This window comes from Strix aluco, chromosome 5, assembly GCF_031877795.1.
Source record: "Strix aluco isolate bStrAlu1 chromosome 5, bStrAlu1.hap1, whole genome shotgun sequence".
Classification (NCBI taxonomy): domain Eukaryota; kingdom Metazoa; phylum Chordata; class Aves; order Strigiformes; family Strigidae; genus Strix; species Strix aluco.
Genome location: NC_133935.1, coordinates 74,849,818 through 74,871,093, shown reverse-complemented (window position 1 = coordinate 74,871,093; position 21,276 = coordinate 74,849,818). Strand labels below are relative to the sequence as shown.

The 21,276-nt window shown below is 46.3% G+C and overlaps 1 protein-coding gene across 2 annotated transcripts in view; it reads right to left on the bottom strand.

Moving 5' to 3' along the window:
- The window catches only part of RELN (reelin), a 296,224-nt gene extending 282,526 nt beyond the window's left edge, over positions 1-13,698 (bottom strand). Inside the window, exon 1 of one of the 2 annotated variants that reach the window (XM_074827840.1) lies at positions 13,412-13,698. In XM_074827840.1, the coding sequence (XP_074683941.1) occupies positions 13,412-13,640 (229 nt within the window). In that variant the 5' untranslated portion in view covers positions 13,641-13,698. The remainder of the gene's footprint in view (positions 1-13,411) is intronic. The other variant, XM_074827841.1, reaches the window with a different exon arrangement.
- Between the last annotated feature and the right edge of the window lie 7,578 nt (positions 13,699-21,276).

The following is a 21,276-nucleotide window of genomic DNA, read 5'->3' as shown; positions in this document are numbered from 1 at the left end:
AAATTGTTCAAGAGGAATAGAGGAAATGTAATATGTTATTATCATTCATTCCTGGTTTGCCTCAATGGTAAATACCTATACAAGGTACCAGCAAGTGAAATCCAAAACTAAAAAGGCCATCAAATTCTGGTCTAGTTAATTACAAAGGCATCAATCTCTCTTTATACCAGAGCACAGTGATCCAGCCATTAAAAAAGCACAAAGAAGAATATTCCCCTCTAATTCAAATTCATTACAACAACTCTGCATGCTAAACATAATAAACACACGTAAAATTCAGCAGAAGAGATGAGAACTGAACTGGCACACAGCTGGAACGTCATTCAGATTGTTGGACTGTGGCATTTTTTTCCTACCGATACATCTGCCTAGCAGTTTTGGGGGAAGTTACTAGATGGAAGCTGTCGATCCAGCTACATTCTCTGAAGAATGAGCCCAGCTCTTTGAAAAAGGAGACAAGAGGGGAATAATCTAGTAAACTGAAAATCTGACTGCTCCCTCATGTGTAGTCATCCCTTCTGCCTCACCTTTCTGCACCTGGACGCCAGGGTCAGGCTTGCCCCAGTGCAGTACTGCCCCAAGAGGGATGGAAACTGCCATTCACATGTTCAGCTCGAGCAGTAAATTAGTAAAATTTTCAAGAAGTGAGTAGAGTTAAAGCTTGGCCTGCTGCCCAAAGCTCTTGTCTCATCACTCACATTACACGATGCATTAAGGAGCTGTGGGCTTTGCTGGCACTGATCCTTTTTCATGGGGACCACAGTCCTCCTCCACCCTGGAGCATCAGGAGTTGGAGCACTCCAAGGTGTCAGACAGAACATGCAATTTTTATTTGTCAATGATTTGACAAAGATTTGAGGTACTGTGCTTACTAGTGTCTGTATGAGCTCTGCACCTCATAACAAATCTACATGCTCTAGAGAAAATATGTCAATTAGAAAAAAAGAGGTTTCCTGTTTCTGACTGTTTGCATGTAGAGAGTACTTCGTAGCTGCAACAAGTGCAAGCTTTGTAAATCTGGAATAAAAGATTAATAGTTACGGTGCAAGTCACTCAGTAGTGTTTCTTAGCAGTTAGTGAAGTGCAATCAGAAGAAATATTGTACTGCAATTAATTTTACAATGTGTTTTCTCAAATGGAAAATGTTGCAAATAGCAGGAGAATTTGCTCTCTACTGTAATCTCACTAATTGGTAAAAAAGCACTTGCGGGGAGCTGGACATTGGGCTTTTGGTCAAGGTCCCAGAATAAGAGTAGCCAGTGTGTAATACACCACCACCGCTGCTCAAAGACAGTTTAGAGTTTAAAAAAACAATTTGTACTAAGAAAACAGCCAGATGCCTTTGCATTGGCTTTCCCTTGGTGATGAATGGCATGAAAGCTCTCTAACATCTGCTACCACTTGATGAAACAAAACTTACATCTCTTTGAGTGAAAAGGTCCACAGATGCTCACTGGAGTACTCAGGGCTGCCTGAGGCTGGGGAGGGACCGGTGCTGCCAGCCTCAGCCAAACCCACACCTTTTCATCTCCACTGGTTGAGGCAAATTCTGCAAACATCACAGCTCCACTGTAACTCCATTATACTCTGTAACTGCATTAACTAAAGGTTGAAGGAAAAGTGGGGCAATGAAGAACATGGGGGGATCATTTCTCTGAGCAAAATACACCTGCATCTCTCAAAGCCAATTTCCATGTCTACTCTGAGCAGGTCATTTCTATTTGAGATGTACAGCTCTGTAAATATTATTACTTGAAAAAAAAGATAATTTTAAAGACATGAAAGCCTATTTGTCTAGTTAAATGAATCCCAATTCTATAGATGCACAACAGGTTTTCAAGTTTGGAAGCAGAAATGTCCTTTAACTGTAGACATCCAGAAGGAGCCAAGCAACAGATCTCCTCTCAGGCTTTTTTACCGAAACTGAATGAGGGAAAAGATTTCTGCTGAAAAAGTAAACTGAACAATGACTAGATGTAAAGGAAACTGTGATCAACATATACATCAGAAGCCACATAGCAACTGCAGGTATCATTATAGAAAACATGAGTTTGTTACCTTGGAAATGGCAGTATTGCTACCAACTGCAGTTAGGTGCCTTAAAGAGCAAATTATTATTCTGTAATTTATTTTGGGAACAAATGTGAGGAGAGTGGTGAGGGTTACTAGTCTGAATCAGATCTGTTCAGTGGCCGGAAATTAAATGGTCAACTTGTCAGAAGTAGAACTGTTCGATTTTTGGTTCAGTGACCAAAATGAAAAGAAAAAGAAAGAAAAAGAGATCAGCAGCTTGGGTTAACATAAAAGAAGTACTGAGGGGTCTAGCACAAAAAAATAAATTAAAATATCAGTTAGGTCAATATGAAAATCTTCAATGAACCCAAAAAAATTAGATAAAGAATTTTGTTCAAGCAGAAAAGTCTCATTTCATTTTCTGATTATGCAGCTAACTTCTTTTTTTCTTTTTCACAGTCAGTTTCACAATTAAGATACTTTTCCAAAACAAAAATCAAAACTTTGTTTTGAAAATATCAGTAATATATCTCAAATGTGTCACTTCCCCCATTTTCCATTAAAACAGTTATCAAATTCTACTCACATATCAGTTTTTATCCTTCACAAAACCAGATTTTAAATGAATTCACTACAAATGTGGCAATTCCAGCTGAATCAATTCTAAAGCCCTGTGTCTCACGCAAGAATATTATCAACTTGAAAACCTATCTGACAGTATCAGTCATCAGCAAATCAGCTATAATAATTGAAAAGCATAAAAATATTTGCCAGAGGTTTTTGATCTTCGTACTAACTAGAATCAGGTTCTGAAGTCTTTTCGGGCCAGAGTCAGAATTGCTCTACAGAAATGTTTAACACTGGAGTTCAGCCAGAGATCACTTCTTTCAAATGTACTAGGAACCTTTTTTCCCAGCGCTTTCTAGTACTGACTCTTTAATTTTGATGCCTGGTATCCCCACAAGCCTGCTTCATTAAACCAGGATCTTTGCCTTGGCCAGTTGTGCTGTTTTGTTTCTCTCTGCAGCTCTTGGTATCAATAATCATTTCATCCAGTGTTCAGATGAATGTGTCTAATTCTGGAAGGAGAGTTGTTTTTTTCTAGCAGCGCATTTCCCCCACAAGATAGGAACACTGGAAGGTTAGTGTGGCCTGGAAACCACAGCAAGAAAGATAAATATTATCTATATTTCTTGTTCTTTCCTATCTATTGTATTGTCCTGGGGAGCAGTGGAAAAAGTGGAAGGCAAACGGCAGAGGCCTTGCCAAGCTGTGTGACGTGATAAATGACTTCTCACATCCCAGGGCCTGACTCGAAGAGAGGCCACAGAGTGTCATGCTGCTGTTTTCAGATGTTAAAAAGGCCAATCACCTACTCATTGCTTTCATTTCTGGTGCTGGAAGAGCTCCCGCATACAGGACCGTCATGGGCAGACCCAGCTCTGCCATGAATATTCCTCTGCGAGAGCACGGGCAACCTACACAGGAAAGCTGATTTTCTGTGTCCTCGCTAACTCATTTATGAATATTCTACCAGACGTGTTGAATGCTGTAACCACAAAGTACCTCTCAGCCACAGAGGGAAGAATATTCACAGATTTCTCTAAGTCTTCTGGCCAGCAAGTGTTATATGCTCTCTCTTTTTCATTTTCCTTCCCTCCTCTCTGCTATGATGTGCTCAGCACGTGGACAGACCTTTCATGGTCTCCCCGTACGTTCCCAGGGAGTATCCTACATATGCTACCCATGAACAACCAACATGCAAATCCCTTCAAACCCAAGCTGGGGCAGGCCAGGAACCACCTGCAGGTGTGATACAGCAGGATGAGGAGGGGAAAACAGCATTTGTGCCCAGATGTACACCTGTGCATGAAAGGGAGCTTGCTCGACGGATTTCCTTGTACAAACTGGGGGTTTTCTTCTTTACCAACTTTTGGTCATCTAACTGCACTCTTGAAAGTAACATCGAGGGGTGTGGAAAGAGGGAAATGCTGAGGTCCCTTACACCGTGGCTAGACTGCTCTGTGCACAGCTACATGATGGTCAGGCGCTGGAAGGGTACAAAGGATGGAGTGCCAGCATCCAGCCACCCATGGCAGCAAGGAGAGATGAGCCAGACAGTAGCAGACACAACCACAACCAGAGCTGGAGCAGGCAGGAAGACCCTATTCTTGTCTTTCAGCTCTGTCAGGTTATAGCCTTTTATTTACAAAACTATCCTTCAAGCAGACATGGGGAGGAATAAATAACTCTGGCTGATCTGAGGCAATTGTAATTTTGCTAAGCTCTTAGCATAGTTGGTCTGGTTTATAACTTGATCCCCTCAGCCTGATGTGTACGGCCCTGCCTCCTGTGGGAAACAAGCAGCCACAGACGTGTACATGTGAGTAGATGCCATTCAGGGAAACACACAGATCTTCAGCCTGATCTCTGATGATTAATCCGCTCACCCTGTGGAAGAAGAGCAAGGGCGCTACCAGTTCCCCCTGTGCTGTATCTTGCAAAACGGAAGAGAGAAACCAGCGACCACCCTGCATGCCCTAAGGCTTCTGCCTCAGGAGAAGATGCAGCAACAGTTTTACACATGGCTTCACAAATATTTCCAACACCTAGTGAACCCCTACACCCTGAAGGCTGGGCTTATTAGTAAGACTTGTTATCCACCAAACCTAAATCAAATTTTACCCTGGGCATCACAATCAAATACTCTGAACTGTCCCCTGGAGCTGCTCTCTCCTCTGAGTAGGCAGAGAGGAGGAGGGGAGGAGGGGACGGGGCTGGAGGCAAGTGGGGCTACCATCCATCTGACATCCCCCCCTGCTGGCACCTGGCACTTCAGCAAGGAAGTGGGGACAGGCTGTCCCCCAGGTTGGCACACCACCTCCCTCGCGGGGAGCGGGGCATGGCATGCCCCCAGAGAGGGCCTGTGGGGACCACTGGTCCCGCTGCAGGGCTGGATACACCCCGTGGTGTTTGTCACTCTGGGACATGGGAAACTGGGGCAGCACTTGGACATGGCACTGAAGCGCTTGCACAGTTTGGAGAGAAACCTGCAGCACACACAATTTTAGGAAGAAGGTCAATTTGTAGAAGGCTGGATGAATGGGTTTTTTTGAAAACTTAGGGTAGTGTATGATAAAGCTTGCACCAGAAGGGAGATGGATTTGTCACCTGCTGTCACTCAGGGCTCTTGCAGGTTGAATTTCAACAACTGTAAAAGCACCATTGATTTCACCCCCTAAGGAGACGCTTGTGAAACTCTCACAACCAATATTACATCAAAGTGCCTAGAAAGGAGCAGGGAACGCTCTTCTCTGTTTTGTTCCCAGGATGAAAAAATATGGCAAGAGGGACTTTATAAAGACTGCAAAAAACAGGCTCCGCTTTGCAATAAAAGCCTTTGGGAAAGTGTCTGAACTCCACACCTGCTCCCCTGCAACTTTCACAGGCCACTCATGTCCAGTCCCCCCAGACACCTCCTGCTTTCTAGACTGAGATGTTCATGTAAAGGGCGTTGCCTACAACAGGTCATGAGGAAACACTACAAGGTAGCAGTCAGGAATGTCCTGATTCCCCAGCAAGACCTGGGGTGGATGGAGAGAAGCCTTGTGGGGGTCACTACCAGCATGCAAAAATCACATACACCAACCATCTCCCCAAACAGAAAACCATGCTGACAGCAGCAGGACAAGAGTGAACAGGCAACAACTGGAGCAAAGGGAGTCTGCAGTGACACAGCTGATGATGCGGTTGGTGAAACAAAGAACAAGCCCACAGGTGCCTCTGCCTGAAGCTAAGCTGAACCCAAGCTGAACCCAGCTGCCCAGGAAACACTGTGGTACCCAGGAGGCATCAGCTGCTCCACACGGTTGCAGGAGACAATGGCAGGGAGGCTGTGGGCCCCATGCCTGGCCATTGGGTGCCACCACCAGCCCCAGCCAGGACCTCTCCAGCTGCAGAAGAACAGAGTAATGCCTGGTCCTCGACTGTGGAATAAATGGGCACAAACCCTAATGCCCCTCACAAATCCTGGTTCTCCCTCTCCAAGCAGGACATACACCTCTCTGACATTGCCTTATTTAAGGCAAATGCTTAGTGAGAGAGATATTGAAACAAAACTAAGTCTTCAAAAAAACCCACCCCTGTGACCCTGCTCTTCCCTTTAGGAAAAGAGTAAAAAATGTGTCACCCATGGGAGGCATCTGAGCACTGGGGGGGACCTGGGAGAAGGTCCCACAGGCATGGACCAGGGGTATCTCTGCCTCCATGATTCCACCATCCATTGGCACAGCCCAGCCTGTGCTGTGCGAACTGTGTGACACAGGCTATGACTTTCATTTTCCAGGACTGACCTGAGGGGAGTAAGAACAGAGGAAGACCGCCCGCCTAACAAGAAGGCATCGTCTGACAGACTGGGAAGGTCTTTTCCACAGGCAATCTGTTTTTGGGCTTTGACAGATGTTAAAAGTTGCACTGTCAGAGTTTGTCCTATGTTTATCCCAGAGGCTAGTCACAACTGGGGGAAGAAAAAGTGGGAATTACACAAATATTCCAGACACACATTTGCACTCTGTGCACCTTTCATGCCCGATGAAAAGGCAGGAAATGTTAACACAAAGAAAGGAAGCATGTTAAAAAGACTGAACCTTTCATCAGAGACTATTGAAATTCTCATAACAAGGGCTGGTATGAAAGGTTGCTTATTCTCAGAGGTAAGACAGTGCTGTTTCCTTCCCTCTCCATGCAGCAAACACTCATGACAAATCTAAACCACTGCTGTAGGGCATGAGACACACAAAGCAAATAAATGTTGCATCTGAATCCATCTCAGTTGTATCACCACAGCTACTATCAGATTGAAAATCATACTTCAACTAGTCAATATGCAAATACTGTAGTATTGTACCATAATAAAATGCTACAGTATTTCAAAAGCAGTGGTCTTCAAAAATCCAGATCAAGGGAACAATAAAGAAAATGAGAAATGCCGCCAGTCTTACAGTCTCGTCCTGTTCTACCTAATGAACCAACACGGGTTTGGTAGAATAATCAATGCGGGAAACATTAGAGAAACATACTACATGCCATCACGGCACAGTAACCTACTTATAAATCATTTACTGGTCACCTTAGGTCTTGAAGTACAAAGTTTATATCTTGTTTTATATATATCCATTTATATCTAGTTACAACAATTATTTATAAGAAAAATATCTTTTTTTAATTTCTACATAAAAGCAGTTAGTATGGGCAGATTTTAGCAATGAATTCCACAGCTAAATTACACATATTAAAAAATATCTCCTTTAAAGTCAGAAAAAAGAAAACATGTGTGATATCCCCACTGAAACAGTATTTTTGCACCCTTTTACCATTTATAGGTTTCTTCCTTGACTTCAACACTGGGCGACGTGCTGTAAGAAAGGTCTGTCCGTGCACACACACCAGCTCTCACACCAAGCTCTGGGCCTCGGACAGTGAACTCACTGAGGCAAAGATCCTTTTTTTAATGTATACAGACAAGCCCAGCATAGTCTGCCCTATGCAGACCCGTAATACCAACAATACCATTTCTGTCCTACATCAGATGTCACCTGACAAATGTGGGTCATGCCGGCATGCCATGCTGACTTTGATTTCTGTTATTTGGGGCAATCAAGTCTCCTTTGCAGGGGGGATGAGACCTCTGATGGGGGGAGAAAGGATTTAACCAGAGATTACATCTCTTCTGCAAATTTGCAAGAAAGGCTCATTTAGGCCTTTGTGGACCTTCTACCCCCTTTCATCAATCCCATGCCTGAACACATCTTTGGCTGAGCCATCTGCTGACTGCTGATTTGGCCCACAAATTAAAACGATGACAGCTGCACCTGTTAAAATTTAACATCTTCCCTAGCGAAACACAATTTGTAAGAGGCTGTGGGCTGTGACCTTGCCTACCTTTTTCTTTTAAGGTTGGCATCCTTCATCAGTTTGTGGTCAAGAGATCTTAAAAGCACAACTTTTTAAAATTTGCAAAGACACACCACGTGAACTCTGGGGCCAGACAAGAGCTTCCAAAATACAGACAATCCATTGGCCAACATCAAGATTTAGAAACCCACATTCACTCAAAATCACACTAAGTAAGGCTCAGATCTGCCAAATTCAAATAGACCATCTAAAGAACAGGTCACAGTATTCAGAAATCAGCCTTGCTTTTGCAAAGTTCAGTTTATGCAAGAAAATCCTAAACACAGCAGAGCACAGTCAGGGTGCACTCTGGGGGCTTTGGTGGGTGAGTACATTTTTAGTAAATGCTGACCCCAGATGAAATTTTTATGTGCTATGAAACCCTTATGCAGCTGCAAGATATTGCTAGGGACCTGAGAGGAAAGAAGAGAATTGAAGACCAAGGGTCTTCCCCATTCTTAATAACTCCCTCTCCATTGATACCTATTGCCAGCCTCACATTTTTAATTTAAGTGTCCCTTAAGAGTTACAGAATAATCCCTGGAGCTAACTGGACTCCCATGAGCAAAAATTTCTACACACTTCCTTAATTTAAAACAAAAAATGATGGAAGTCTCCATTCTTCCAAAGATCAGAGTAGGGTGTAAGTGGATGAGATAATGAAAGCTTTTGAGGGAATACCCCGCAAAAGCCTCAAGAAGCTGACCTGTTTCTCGGGCTGATGCTGAAAAACATAGACTGCAATCTGCTCTTCTGTTACCAATGCACCATCACTAACATCACCTCCTGGGCACTCTTTACTTCTACTGACTTACAAAAAGCTTTCTACACTTCAGCATAACTGGTAGAGAGAGTATCCATAAAGGAGTTTCTGCAACTCAGTTATAACCCTGTTTATACCTCAAGCAGCATCTTACTCTCCAGTTTTTCTCTCTCTTCCCCTCCCTCACTTTGAACTCCAACACCTTTTTATTTTTTAATAAACTGAACAATAAGAATTTACAATGAAAATACCCACCAGATCAAGCGGGTACTAGAAATGTAAGTAACCCTAATGAAAGCAGATATTAAGTCACAATCCGTATTTCTTAAATACAGCAGTTAATAACAAAGGTAGAATTGGCCAGACTTTAATCAACTTTTTATCAGTACTGAAAGAGTGCATAACTACCACTTAAAATAGTTGAAAACTATTTTTTACAACCTATCAAAGCAATGGTTCCAGACAATATACAGTATATCTAAGAATAGTAACAGTCATTGATGGAAACTGATAACATTTGGGGACTGAAGGTTAATCCGTTCTGGAAAAAAATAAAAGGAACAATGGAGAGTGAAATAGAAACTCAAGTCTCATTAATGAAAACTATTTTAAGGGCAGAATGATGAGTTTTAACATCAATCATGGGAAAACAGTTCAAAGTTGTTCCTAAAAGATCTAAATTTGAAACCTTGGGAAAAAGGCACTGTTCACAGTGACAGCAAAAAAAAATACAAGGGATAAGAAAAATGTGGTGTAAAGGTAATCCATTTGTATTTTTTAAGTACTATAAATCTGACAGTTCATTTTTAGGTTTCTGTGATTAAGGGCAGTGAAGACTCGATGTTCAGTCAATTTTATCTTTTTTTCTTTATGCATTTCCAGTGTACTTATCTGCCTGTAAATCACGGTACATGCTCTCAACACTGAAGGCGCGTTAACACGGATAATCAAAACTGACTGCAGATTGGAAATCAACCCAAAAGAACTTGTGTAAAATTTTTCAATTTATACTGTTGTGGTCTTTTTTCCTGAAGAAATTCTATTCTGCTCTGTAGATTACAGTGGAAAGCCCAGGAGAAAACCAAAACAGGATCATTGCTACCTACCAGCAAAGCTACGAGCAAGCCAAGTGGGCCCTGATGCAGCTCTCTAAAGACGCGACCACCACTTGGCTGGGAGGAAGCTGAGCAGGTGCCTACATTACACCAGTGCACACTTTGTCAGTTTGCATTTGAGCAAGGGCTTAAGTGCTTTGCCAGCTCAAGGACTTAATTAAATTTGAAATAAGCTAATTCAAGGAATAAAAGTCTGCCAAAGGTAATAAAATTGTTTACCGATTTGTCAAGTCAGTCCTGTATATAAAAGCATATTTATATGCAGCGTAGGTCTGGTCCTATTCAATCAGTGAATGCACTTTTAAATATTTACTGATTGCAGGAATAGGGCCAAGTCTGGAGTATTTTTAAGGGTTAGGGGAGAAGTGCTAAATCCCAAAGTATCTAATTTAACTATGCAAAATAAGGAATATTATTGCCTTCATTTTACTTATGAAATTCAGAGGCACAGGGAAATAAAGTGCCAGATCCAGTGTGTCAGAGAAGCCACTTGCAGGAGCTCCTGTGCTTGCCTGGTTCCCAGGCAAGTGTCTTTTGCACCAGACACTGTTCCTCTCCTGGGGCGCAGGGCAGTTGGGCAAACGGCTGAGAGCCAGTGCCACAGCTCCACCACCTGCACAGCGGTTTGACTCCCACCCTGAGAGCCCAAAGAAACGTCTAAACATACTAACAGGAAGTTGTTGGCTGATTTTTTTAAATCAGAATTTTTCTCATCCAGCCCTTGGCATACGGTTTCATTCAATTCACTTCTCTTTGAACCTGATGCTCTTGAGTGCTCCTGTCACCTGTCCCTATTGAATGAAGGGGCAGTAACTGTAAAACGGGGCCTCACTGGAACTTGCAAAGAGTTGGAGCAGTGTATCTTAATATGCTTTCTGAGCAGGTGAATTTGCATTGTACATATGTAAATCTCCCTTTGTCTTGTGCCTCTGTACTGTGTTTCAAAACTCCACCTCTGTGTCCCCACAAGATCACCTTTAAAGTTTGATTTTTAAATGACAAATACTCAACCAGTGCAGACTGGCATTTTTCAGTAACATTAAACTGCATTATATAAAAGCCCAGATTGCTTCAAATTATTTCTTCAGATTGTATACTTTGGGTTTTTTTTCTTGTGCTATATTTAACATTGATAATTGTTATATTTAAAAATATTCAAATGAGATATAAAATCTAACTGCATAAGTGTGCTTAGCTCAAGGATATGTCTGCTGCGCTGTGCATAGCAAATAGGCAGTGCTTCTTGCCTTGTTTTGGCACAGGTAAGTGTTTAATCAACTCGTAAAATTGAAAAAAATTACCACTGCAAGTCAGAAATAAGATACGAGGCTGGCTCACACCGGGGTGTACCTACACCTTGTACTGTGTAAACAAATTAGTTTTCAAGTTCAGTCTGTGGACTTTCTTCTGTGTTCATAAGAATTAGCATGATCCTTCGAATGTGTCTAGTTTGTTTACTCTTTCTTAATACGGTGGCATTAAGAGATACCCCGAAAAGCTCCGGGGACGGCCCCAGGACAGATGTTGGCCTCCGGCAGCGATGATGCCGAGGGCAGGGCAGCGCCAGCGCTGCCTGCCTCAGAGGGGAAACCCCCACCACGGTGCGAATTTCGGAGGGGCCGCGGGGTGACAGAACGGCCGCACCGTGGTCGGGCCGGCCGCGGGGAGAAGCGCAGGGCGGCTCCGCGGCGCGCAGCGGCAGCGCGGGGGCGCGCAGGGCCGGGCGGGAGGCGCGCAGCCGGGGCGCAGGGACAGCACCGGCTCCGCAACACCCCCGGGAGCCCCGGGAGAGCGGGCAGGTAACAGAAACCGAGGCCCAGAGGTATATTCAAAGCCGCCTCGGTTTGCTCTGCCCGATGCAAAACAGCGACGGAAAATCCACCCTTGGTTACCTGAAAGGTCGGGGCGCGCAGCTGCTCTCTGCAAGCTGCTATTTTAAAATTCAAAAACCCTTTTAAAAGGGCGAGAGGCAGAGGACCATCCCCGGAGAAACACGCACATCCCTGCTGCTCACCCTCCAGGGCCGAGGCAGCCGGCAGCCCTGCCCGCAGCCCTGCCCGCAGCCCTGCCCGCCACAGCCCCCTCTCCTCGGACCAGCAACGGGGCTTAAACAGCGGCTGCAGCGAGGAAAGGGGGTGATTCTGTTATTTACGTGTCCAAAGAATATTTTTTAAAGTTCAGCATTTAAAATTGTGCAAGATGGAAATTCCAGCTTCTTTTTTTCCTCTCATTTGTGGTTCATCAGGTTGAATGCAATTTAACTGTTCGGAGTGGGCCAGAAGATACGGGGGCTCTAAGAGAGAATTTTATCTGGTGAAGTCATAAAATTTACACGTGTGGTTTGTTAAAAAGGACACCAATATTTTAAAAACAAATGTTTCCTATGAATTTGGGAAAACTATATTGTTAAAGGTTATACATAGACACAAACTTCAGCACCCCTTAGATCACATGAAAATGAATATTTGAAGTGTTTGGTTTTTCTGCCTTTACAGTAAAAAAAATTAAAAAAAAATCAATCAGAATCTTCAAATAATGATTCGATGATGTCCCTAAAACTAAAATTCTGACCTGGAATATATCAAAGTCAGAAGTTTAACTCCATCTTTAGCTAAGGACCATGACACAGTATCTGTTTCTGAGCAAGGTGTTTTAAATAAATATTTATTGTTATTTTTTCTGACTTTTTATTGCTTGCTGCAGAATTAGCTGTTATTAGGTAGCGTTGCAAAACCTCAAGCAGACAGAAAGAGAGAAGAAGGATTAGTGAATATACCTTTAAGCGGTCTTCCACGGTTATGAGTTTAAAAATGTCTCGCCCGTGGAAGTTTTCTATACAGAGAGACGGTGATAAGGCTGTTGGACAACACGGTTGCTGCTTTACAGGGGCACTCGGCGGCCGAAAGCGGTTTTGCCCAGCAGTGTACCTGCCTGCGAGGCGGCCCTGGGCTGTGTCCCTCACTCGAAGTGATGCAAAATGCGTCCCGAAAGTACCGACGCCACTTGCGTGAGCAACTTTGCCCACTCTGTTGAATTCTCCTCGGGTGGTTTATTATTTGTGGGCGCGACCTTCCCGCGGCAAAGCCGCCTGTGTGTGCCTGGCCCACCGCTCCCGGCCGTGGCTCCTGCGCGGGGAGCAACAGGCTGCGGCCGCGGTCCTTGCGAGGACACGGCGTGGGGACCCGCCGGTGGCCGCCGCGCCGCCCCCAGGAGAGGGTGATGCGCTCGGTGCGAGCCGACTTCCAGCGGCTTCCGAGGTTCTGGGTCGGGCCCCGGGCCGGCTAGGGAGAGGGGACTCGGAATTTCCCCCGGCTCGGGGCTGCGCCCGGGCCCGGGGCAGGGGAAGACGGTCCCTCGGGGCCGGGGAGCCCCGAGGAGCCCCTCGTTCGCCGGGGCTGACCCAGGGCGCGGCACTGGGCCGCGCGTTTCCCCGTCCAGGGCGCCCGCCCCCCGCCCCTCCCGCTCCCCTGCGGGGCCGCTCCGCCGTGCGGGACCCCCCCGGGGCCGCCCCCCCGCGCCTGCCGCCGGGGGACGCGCAGCGCCGGGCACGGCAGGCGCCTGCACCTACCGTGGTACTCCTGGCCGGGCACGTAGGCGGCGGGGCTGCCCGCGATGTGGAGGGCGATGAGCACCTCGCCCTGCTCGCCGTCGCCCTCCAGCTCGCCGTGGTGGGTGCAGAGGAAGAAGAAGGGCGAGAAGCGGGCGCGGGGGGCGGCCGCCCGGCCCGCCGCCAGCAGGGCACCCAGGGCGGCCAGCAGGCAGGGCCAGCCCCCGGGGACGCCCCGCCGCCGCTCCATGCTGCTGCCGCCGGCGCCGCTGGGGCATCCAGGGCACGGCGGGGCCGCCGCGCCGCTCCGCTCCGCTCCGCGCGGGACGGGGCGGGACGGGACGGGGCGGGCGCTGCCCCCCGCCGCGGCCCGCGGGAGTTCGTGGGGAGGCGGGCGCGGGGCGCGGAGTGCGGCGCGGGCAGGGGCGGCCCCTCCGCGCCCGCCGAAGACTGCGCCGTCCCCGCCTGCCGCTGCCGGGGTGCGGGGCACGGAGCTGGAAGTGCGAGGGCTGGGAATAATTTATTTCCCCCGGTGTCGGGGTGGGAGGGAGGGGAAAGTCCCTCCCCTCCTCCTCCTCCTCCGCCTCCTCTGCCGCCGCCGCCCGCTCCTCCCGCTCCTCGCTCTGCGCGCCGGTGTGCGGTGCTGCCGCTGCGGGGACGTGGGCTGCGAGCTGGGTTCTGCTGCCCGCCCTTTGTCTGCCTCCGGGTCCCTGCCCCTGCCCCTGCGTCCCCGCTTCTGCCCCTGTCTCTGCCCCTGGGTCCCAGCACCTGCCACGGCCCCGGCCCCTGCCCCTGCCCCTGCCCCTGGTCCCCGCCCCAACACCTGAGTCTTTGCCCTGCTCCCGTGTCCCTGTCCCTCTTTCCCAACCCTTGTCTCTTTGCTTCCATCCCTGTCCCTCAGCCCCAGTCCCTGTCCCTCAGTCCCAGTCCCTGTCCTTTTGGCCCATCCCTCTGTCCTTCTGCTGCAGCCCCTGTCCTTTTGCCCTGTCCATCTGTCCCCATCCCTCTGCCCCAGTTCCTGTCCTTCCACTTCTACCCTTCTGCCCCAGCCCCTGCCCCTGTGTCTGCCCCTGCCCTGCCTCTGCTGTACCTGCATGCGCTGCTGAGAAAAAGTGAGATTTTTAACTTAAAGCTTATCCACTACCATCTCCAAAATGATACACATGCACACACACCCCCGGCAGCGGGCCCTGCAGCTCAGGGAGGCCACTGTGTGAGTACCGGGGAGGGCAGGTCCCTAGGAGGGGGCTTCAGCCCCCTGGGAGTGTGTGTCCAGGCCCTTCAAACCAGCAAGAGGAGCAAACCCAGTGGGGACCACAACAGGAATGAGCAGCTGAACACGAAACACTGGGAAGTAGAATAATTCATAAAAACATACATTTTTAACAAAGCAGGGCTGGTAGAGGGACCACAGCATCAGGAGATGGGAACAAATCTACCAGGGTTTAAAGCTTCCACCACGCTGCTGCTGGATCCCGACCAGTGCCCAGAGACAGCCCGGGTGAGCGGTAGTGACATGATGTAATTGGAAAGGAGAGCCTACCTGCCAGCATTTTTGAAGTGCAAAACTGGCATGGTCCAGAGGCTCCCTCCTGGATTGGTTTCAGTGCCAGAGGGGAAGGTTCCCTCCACGGAGGTGCGAGCCACATGGACAGCACCACGCAGCTGCCCCACGTCCGTGCAGGCTGCTTCACTGGCCCACCTCCCACCCAGCTGACAGAGAGCCCGCGTGCGGTGGCCCGGGGGACATCCTCGCCATCTGCCCGACCTGCCTTTTCCGCTGGCTCTGCACCAAGCCTGAGTTCGTCGCCACCAGCAAAACTTTGCTGCAGTTTCCCATCTTACTGGGTTGCACCTCGCTAGGGATGGGTCAAGGCCATGACCCTCAGCTTGGATGGAGAAACACACTGTGACATGATCCTGCTGTAAAGACGAAAGGGACTGGCAGTGTGTGGCATAGAGGATGGGGCAACTCCCACCGCCACTTCGGCTGGCGGGCATCCCTGGCCACTGCCGTGGAAACGGAGCTCTGCAGCGACTGCCGAGGAGTCAGCTTGGCTCTGAGGCTTCCTTTTTAGCTGGCTTATTTATTTTTCAGCTTTGGGTACTTGTTTGTTTTGGGGTTTTTTTTTAACATCTGTGCCTCCTCCATAAATTTCAATGCTTGTAAAAGTGACGGACTAATAATATAATTTCCTCATGCCAAAATCTCATGCAGGCAAAAGCTGTGCGGGCTTGCTGGTAAAACCGCTGCCAACGGGACGTGTTCTCCCTCGTGCACTCCTGCTTCCCTCCATGGGGAGCTCGCCAGCCAGGCCAGGCCATGCCAGAAGGGCTTTGGCTGAACAAATGCACCTCGACTCATGCCCCCTCTGCCCACATCCATGCAAAGACAGCCAGTTGGTTTGAGGGGGCTGCCAGGCATAGCCAACTCTCTTATTTTGTAAAAAAGAAGGTGGCAGGGGAAGGGGGCGATGGGCAATGCAGGGGGAGGGGATGCTGGCTGCCTCTGCTGGGGTGCCGCCGTACCAGTTGCCAGCAATGCCTTTTCATTTTTTTCCTCCAAGAGATAATTCCCTAAATAAGCTTGGGAGCGTGGGGGTAGCTAATCTGCCAGCAGATTTGGGGGCTCAGGCTAGTGCTCCCTGAAGTCACTGGGATTTGGATAGGGTGATGAATTTAGCAATGAATTTAGGCTGATGAATTTTAGGAAATTTTCTTTATTTCCAGCTGCTTAGTATCCAGAGCAGCCAGGACTGTTAGTGCAGCCAGCCCACCCCTTTCCTCTACAAGCTGTGTATCAATGAGGGGACATTCAGTAGAGGAAGGTGAAAAAGGTAACACCTCTACTCGGAAGCCTTGTGCCTCTCCTTAGTCACCTCCTTCCTCTATTTCTTTATTTTATGCCTCTCTCTCCTTTCTCCATTGTTTTGTACTCTTTCACAAGACCTCTAACGTCTTCTTTGTAGCGCAAGACAGGGAAGCCCCACGGTCACAGTCTGCCATCTCATCCAGGCTCTGTTGATGGGGGAATCCAGCAGAGACCCCAGACCACTAATACTCAAGGACACAGGACTCAAAGGGACCATTTGGGACCTCAAACCCTGTTTCCTTTGCCCACCAGCGATAGTGTAATAGGCATTTAGTCCAGACAGGTTACCTGCCCTCCTGGTCCCTACCCATCTAGGTCAAAAAGTGCTTCTCAAAACTCTCCTGCAAATTTCAGACTCAGTTTTGCATAGAAGAACAATGCTAATGGGGCCCATCAGCAAAACAGGGGGACCGAGGATATTGCAAAGACCACAAAACCACAATTTTGCATGTCCCTGCAATAGCAGGGAGACATTTTCTTAGTACATTCCCAGGGAGCCAAGACTGTTGCCAAGACCCATGCATCAGAGGGAAGGAAGAAAATGAAACTTCCAGACCCTGCCAGTCTTCACCTAAAGGAAAATTTCTTCCTGGTCCCAGCTCCAGTGCAATCTCACTCACATGCTCATGATTTACCCATAATTCACCCCAAACCTCACCTGATCTGAAGGATTTTGTTATGACCAGGAGCACCAGAATGCCCCACTCATCCTCTGTCCCTGCTTCTGAGCAGCCTCCAGCATGGCCAGGCAAGGAGGGACCCTGCTGTTGACCCCACCATGCTCTCCCTGCTGGCTTGCAGGGTGCCACCAGCCATGCACAGGCATGTACTGGTCCCCAGGTAGGTTTTTGCATTGGTTTCATATCCTCTCACTGCTCTGGGTAAATATGGTACCTGTTTTTTTGAAGATGAGAGGGTTTATACAATGTCTTTGGCCAGTATTTCTTGTTCATCCTTCTCCCATTGACACCAAGGCTAAGATATTATTATTAATAACAATAAAACAGGTTATTTAAGAAAAGTGATTAAGACCAACCCATCTGTATCAAAATAAAAGCTTGTAAAAATCATAACCTCTATTTTCACACTCGTCTGATCCAAAATTCATGTAAGTTACAACTATTCCCTGTTAAAGGCAGAAAGCACCTAATGCTGCAGGACGGAAGTTAGCATGGGCTTTCACCACTCGTGCAGTATTTTTTTGACACACAAAACAACAGGGAATAAATCGAGATAAGAAATGAGTAAAGACTGATGTCTGCAATGGAGAATGCAATAGGTGGAATGTAAATAATTACTTAGGAGGTACAGGCCCCTTCTAAGCATGGGCGGTGGGGGGAAATCACAGCACAGATGGACGTGGCTGCAGTCCATATTAATTTATGGAAGTGATTATTCAGGCAGTGAAGCTGCTCACTTCATTCAGGGAGAGAGCTCACACCCCAAAAGCAGAATTGAAAAGCACATTAGCAGACGAGTAGTTGCTTTATTAATGTGGCCACAACAGGCCATTTTGCATGGGTCAGGGTAGGCTGGGGAACTATTAAGTAACACAGAGAAATAAAGAGCTTTTTCTGAGCTCCTTGGGTCTGGGTAAAGGTTTTCATGGAAGAATGTAGAAAAACACTCTTGTCACTGTCATCATGTGGAGAGTCCTGATGCATGTCTTATCCCCAGCTTTTAACATCTTTCTATGACAAGTATTAAGGAAACTGCCTACACTTTCTACATGATCAGCTGCAAATAAGAGAGCTATGGAGCACCAGGTTGCAAGTACCATTTTTTCAATGTGGTATAGCATGTAACATCTGAAAACAGGACAGCAAGTTGAAGTACTTTTGACTTTCTTACGCTAATAAAGACTATAAAGTGGGCTTTCCAAAGCAAGACTTTTCCAAGTGTGTTTATTTTCTACTCATCCATGCAAGCACATGTTTCCTCTGTATGTGTTTCCTCTTGACCACCAGACACAGAAAGCTGACCTGCTCTTCTTGCTGCTTGGAAGGTTTTGATAAAGAAAGACATACCAATGGCTAGAGGAGAATGATGTGACGGATGTGCAGAAGAAACAACCTTTGCAGCTGATACAAGGGACAAATTCACCCTTGAAGAAGCATTGCCATGTTACTGGCAGCGGTGGTACCCCTGGGCCCAGCAGGCATGGTAACTCAGCATGTTCTTGTCATCCTGAGACATAAGGCATGAGTTTTACTGTGCAGCAGATGGTCTTCTGGAGACGGGGAATGCAACGTATTCAGTAAATACTCGCACTGAAACCACAAAGCACAACCAGACTGAGCTACTCAGTGCCACTCCCATTCCATCCCATCCTTTCTCATCTCAGACATAGACTAGAAAAAATACAAACTGTGGACCTCTTCCACCCATCTCAACATGTGGGCCCTCAGCACCATTGACATATTTCAACTGCAGGCTGGACAGCCCTTCCTCAGTCATCTCAAGGTGTATGGGGTCTCTTCATAATCCCAGTCAGGGAGATAAATGGGGAAGATGGGTCTGACCACGCTAAAGTGAGATGAACCCCATGTCTCTTGGTGCTATTAGTGAAATTGCAGCTTCAGTGTCAATAAAGTTTGGCTTCAGCAAAGTTGAAGCATCTGCCCTGAAAATGCTGGACAGGAAAGTCAGAAGCAATTAGTAGCTAATCGATCTCGTCTCTTCTTCCAAAACAAAGTCTTCTGTTCATGAAGCGTCCTTGTTTTCTTCTATTTATGCAGGGACTTCCCAGAGAGGCCTGGTGCTCCAGAGCTGCCTTGGCCATGCCAAATAACCCTTTGGGATGAATCCCTTTTTTGTGCACAGGACTTGTCACAGTCAGATAATAATGCAGTCTTGCCTTGCCAGTTACATGAACTTTGCTCTTAAGTAGAGCCCAAGACATTTCTAAACAAAGGCCTAAATGTGAAATTATAGGCAACTTCCATGCCTATGTTATTACGAGATTTTAATTTTTCTAGGGTAGGAACAATAGCAGCTGTTTGACTGGTCCATTTTCCAGTGGGTTGGTACAATATGCATCTTCTGTAAACTGACATGTCATGATTTCATCTGAAAATACAGTATTTAACCATACACATTTTCTCTCGTATTGCGTTTCATTCAAACGGGTTTAAACTTGTATTTCTTTATTGCTTATTAACTTTAATGAGGTAGGAATATAAAACAGAATATTAAAAGGTTTTTCTTTTTCAGAAAGATATTTCTTTACAAACACTGTTGATGCTATCAAATAGGTGAGCCTAAACCCTTAGATTTCTATTGATCTTGTAGCTACTAAAAAGTATATAAGATTTAAAAAAACCACAGAACAAGTAGTAACAACTTTCTATTGTCTGACTTAATAACAGAATTTAAAGGTGAATACTTTCAAAGGGTAGAAAGTTTTTATGCTTCAATACCTTACATATTTTATTTTTATGAAACTGCTTTAAAGATTTAAATCTCCTACAGCAAATAAACTATGCTCGGCGTAGAAAAGAAGGTAGTGGGAGGAACTTGGAGATTAAAATTATTCTGAATACCTATTATGCATAAAAATAAAAATTGCTTTAGACAAATACACAGTCATTATGGTTCTTGCTTTTATATCTTCCTAATTTGGATGATCTTTCCTTTAATGTATGATTTTGAATGCAACACAGGCATAAGAATCTATTTTTTTCTGTTTCTGATCCACTGTACTGCTGTGCCCTATTAGCACCGTGTGAGGAGGGTACCTAAGTATATTTAAGGAAATTCCATTTGACTCTGGTTATTTACAATTCTAATGTTCAATCTTGTTCTGCAAATCTGATTTTCAATGTACTTTAAATAAAAATGTCTTATATAAAGATGCATCTCCCATAACAAGTATTCACGTCCATGACTATTGTTTCCTACTATCCATTTGCTGCTCTGGATTTCCATGAAGAAATGTCGGGCATTTATCCATGTTATATCTGCATACTCAAGTTTCCAAGGCTTTCATTAACTTGCAAATATTTATCGTGGGTAGCCTTTATCTGAAGAATTTTTTAAATGTCAGTGGCCACAAAAGAAATGCTTGGTCCATTTTACAACCTAATTTATCTCTCCACTATTCTAGCCTGACTAACTCCAAGGACCCAAGATATACAGGGCTAACAGGCCACGACAGTTTTAACAGTTTACTTTGTGAAGGAAGGCGGGATGTAAATCCTGAGGAAGCCTATGAAAGATATTCCTTCTGTTTTATTTAATGATCATTAAACTTTCAGAGACCTGGTAAAGATACTCTTCTTTTTTATTTAACAATCGCTACACTTGCAGAGGCCTGGAAATACCTTTTACTGCAGGTTTTGAGGGCTTTCTCTTATCATCTCTGCATTTAAAATGTATCTAAAATATACAGTTCCTGTGAGTAAATGTCAGTGTACCTGTGCATGGAGATCCAAGATTCAACACTTTTATCTAAGGCACACAACCACAGCCTGCAGGGCCACAAGCATTTTCCAAGGATATATTTTGTTTGCCTAGTGTCTACTGCAAAAACTTTCTAGCTGAGAGTGCAAATACTATCTGAGCAAAACCTGAATGGTAGTTGCATCAAAGCTATTTAAAATACCCACAAATTTATGCAAACCCTGAGGATAAGCCGGGAGCCCCACTGAAGGGCTGGGGCGTGCGGGAAGAGGGCATCCCCAGGCAATGACCAGGCTGCAGCATCCGTCCCGCTGCCCCCACGCTCCCTGACCCGCAGCCCAGTGTGGGACATACGCAGGGGTGTCAAAGCTTGTAACTTATGTGAGACCCGGTCACCAGGGCCACAGGATGCTCAGATTCGTTTTTCAGCCCATCGACATAGGGGTTAATGTGTGGCCGCCCTCAGTGTTTGAGTCACTGCATTTATGCACTAAACTCAATTTCTTTTTTTTTTTTCCTCCTTTTTTTTCTTTCTTCCCCCCCCTCCCCTTTTTTGTGTGTGTGTGTGTGTGTGTGTGGTTAAAGAGCATCTTTAGAAATGGGAGTGGGAGCC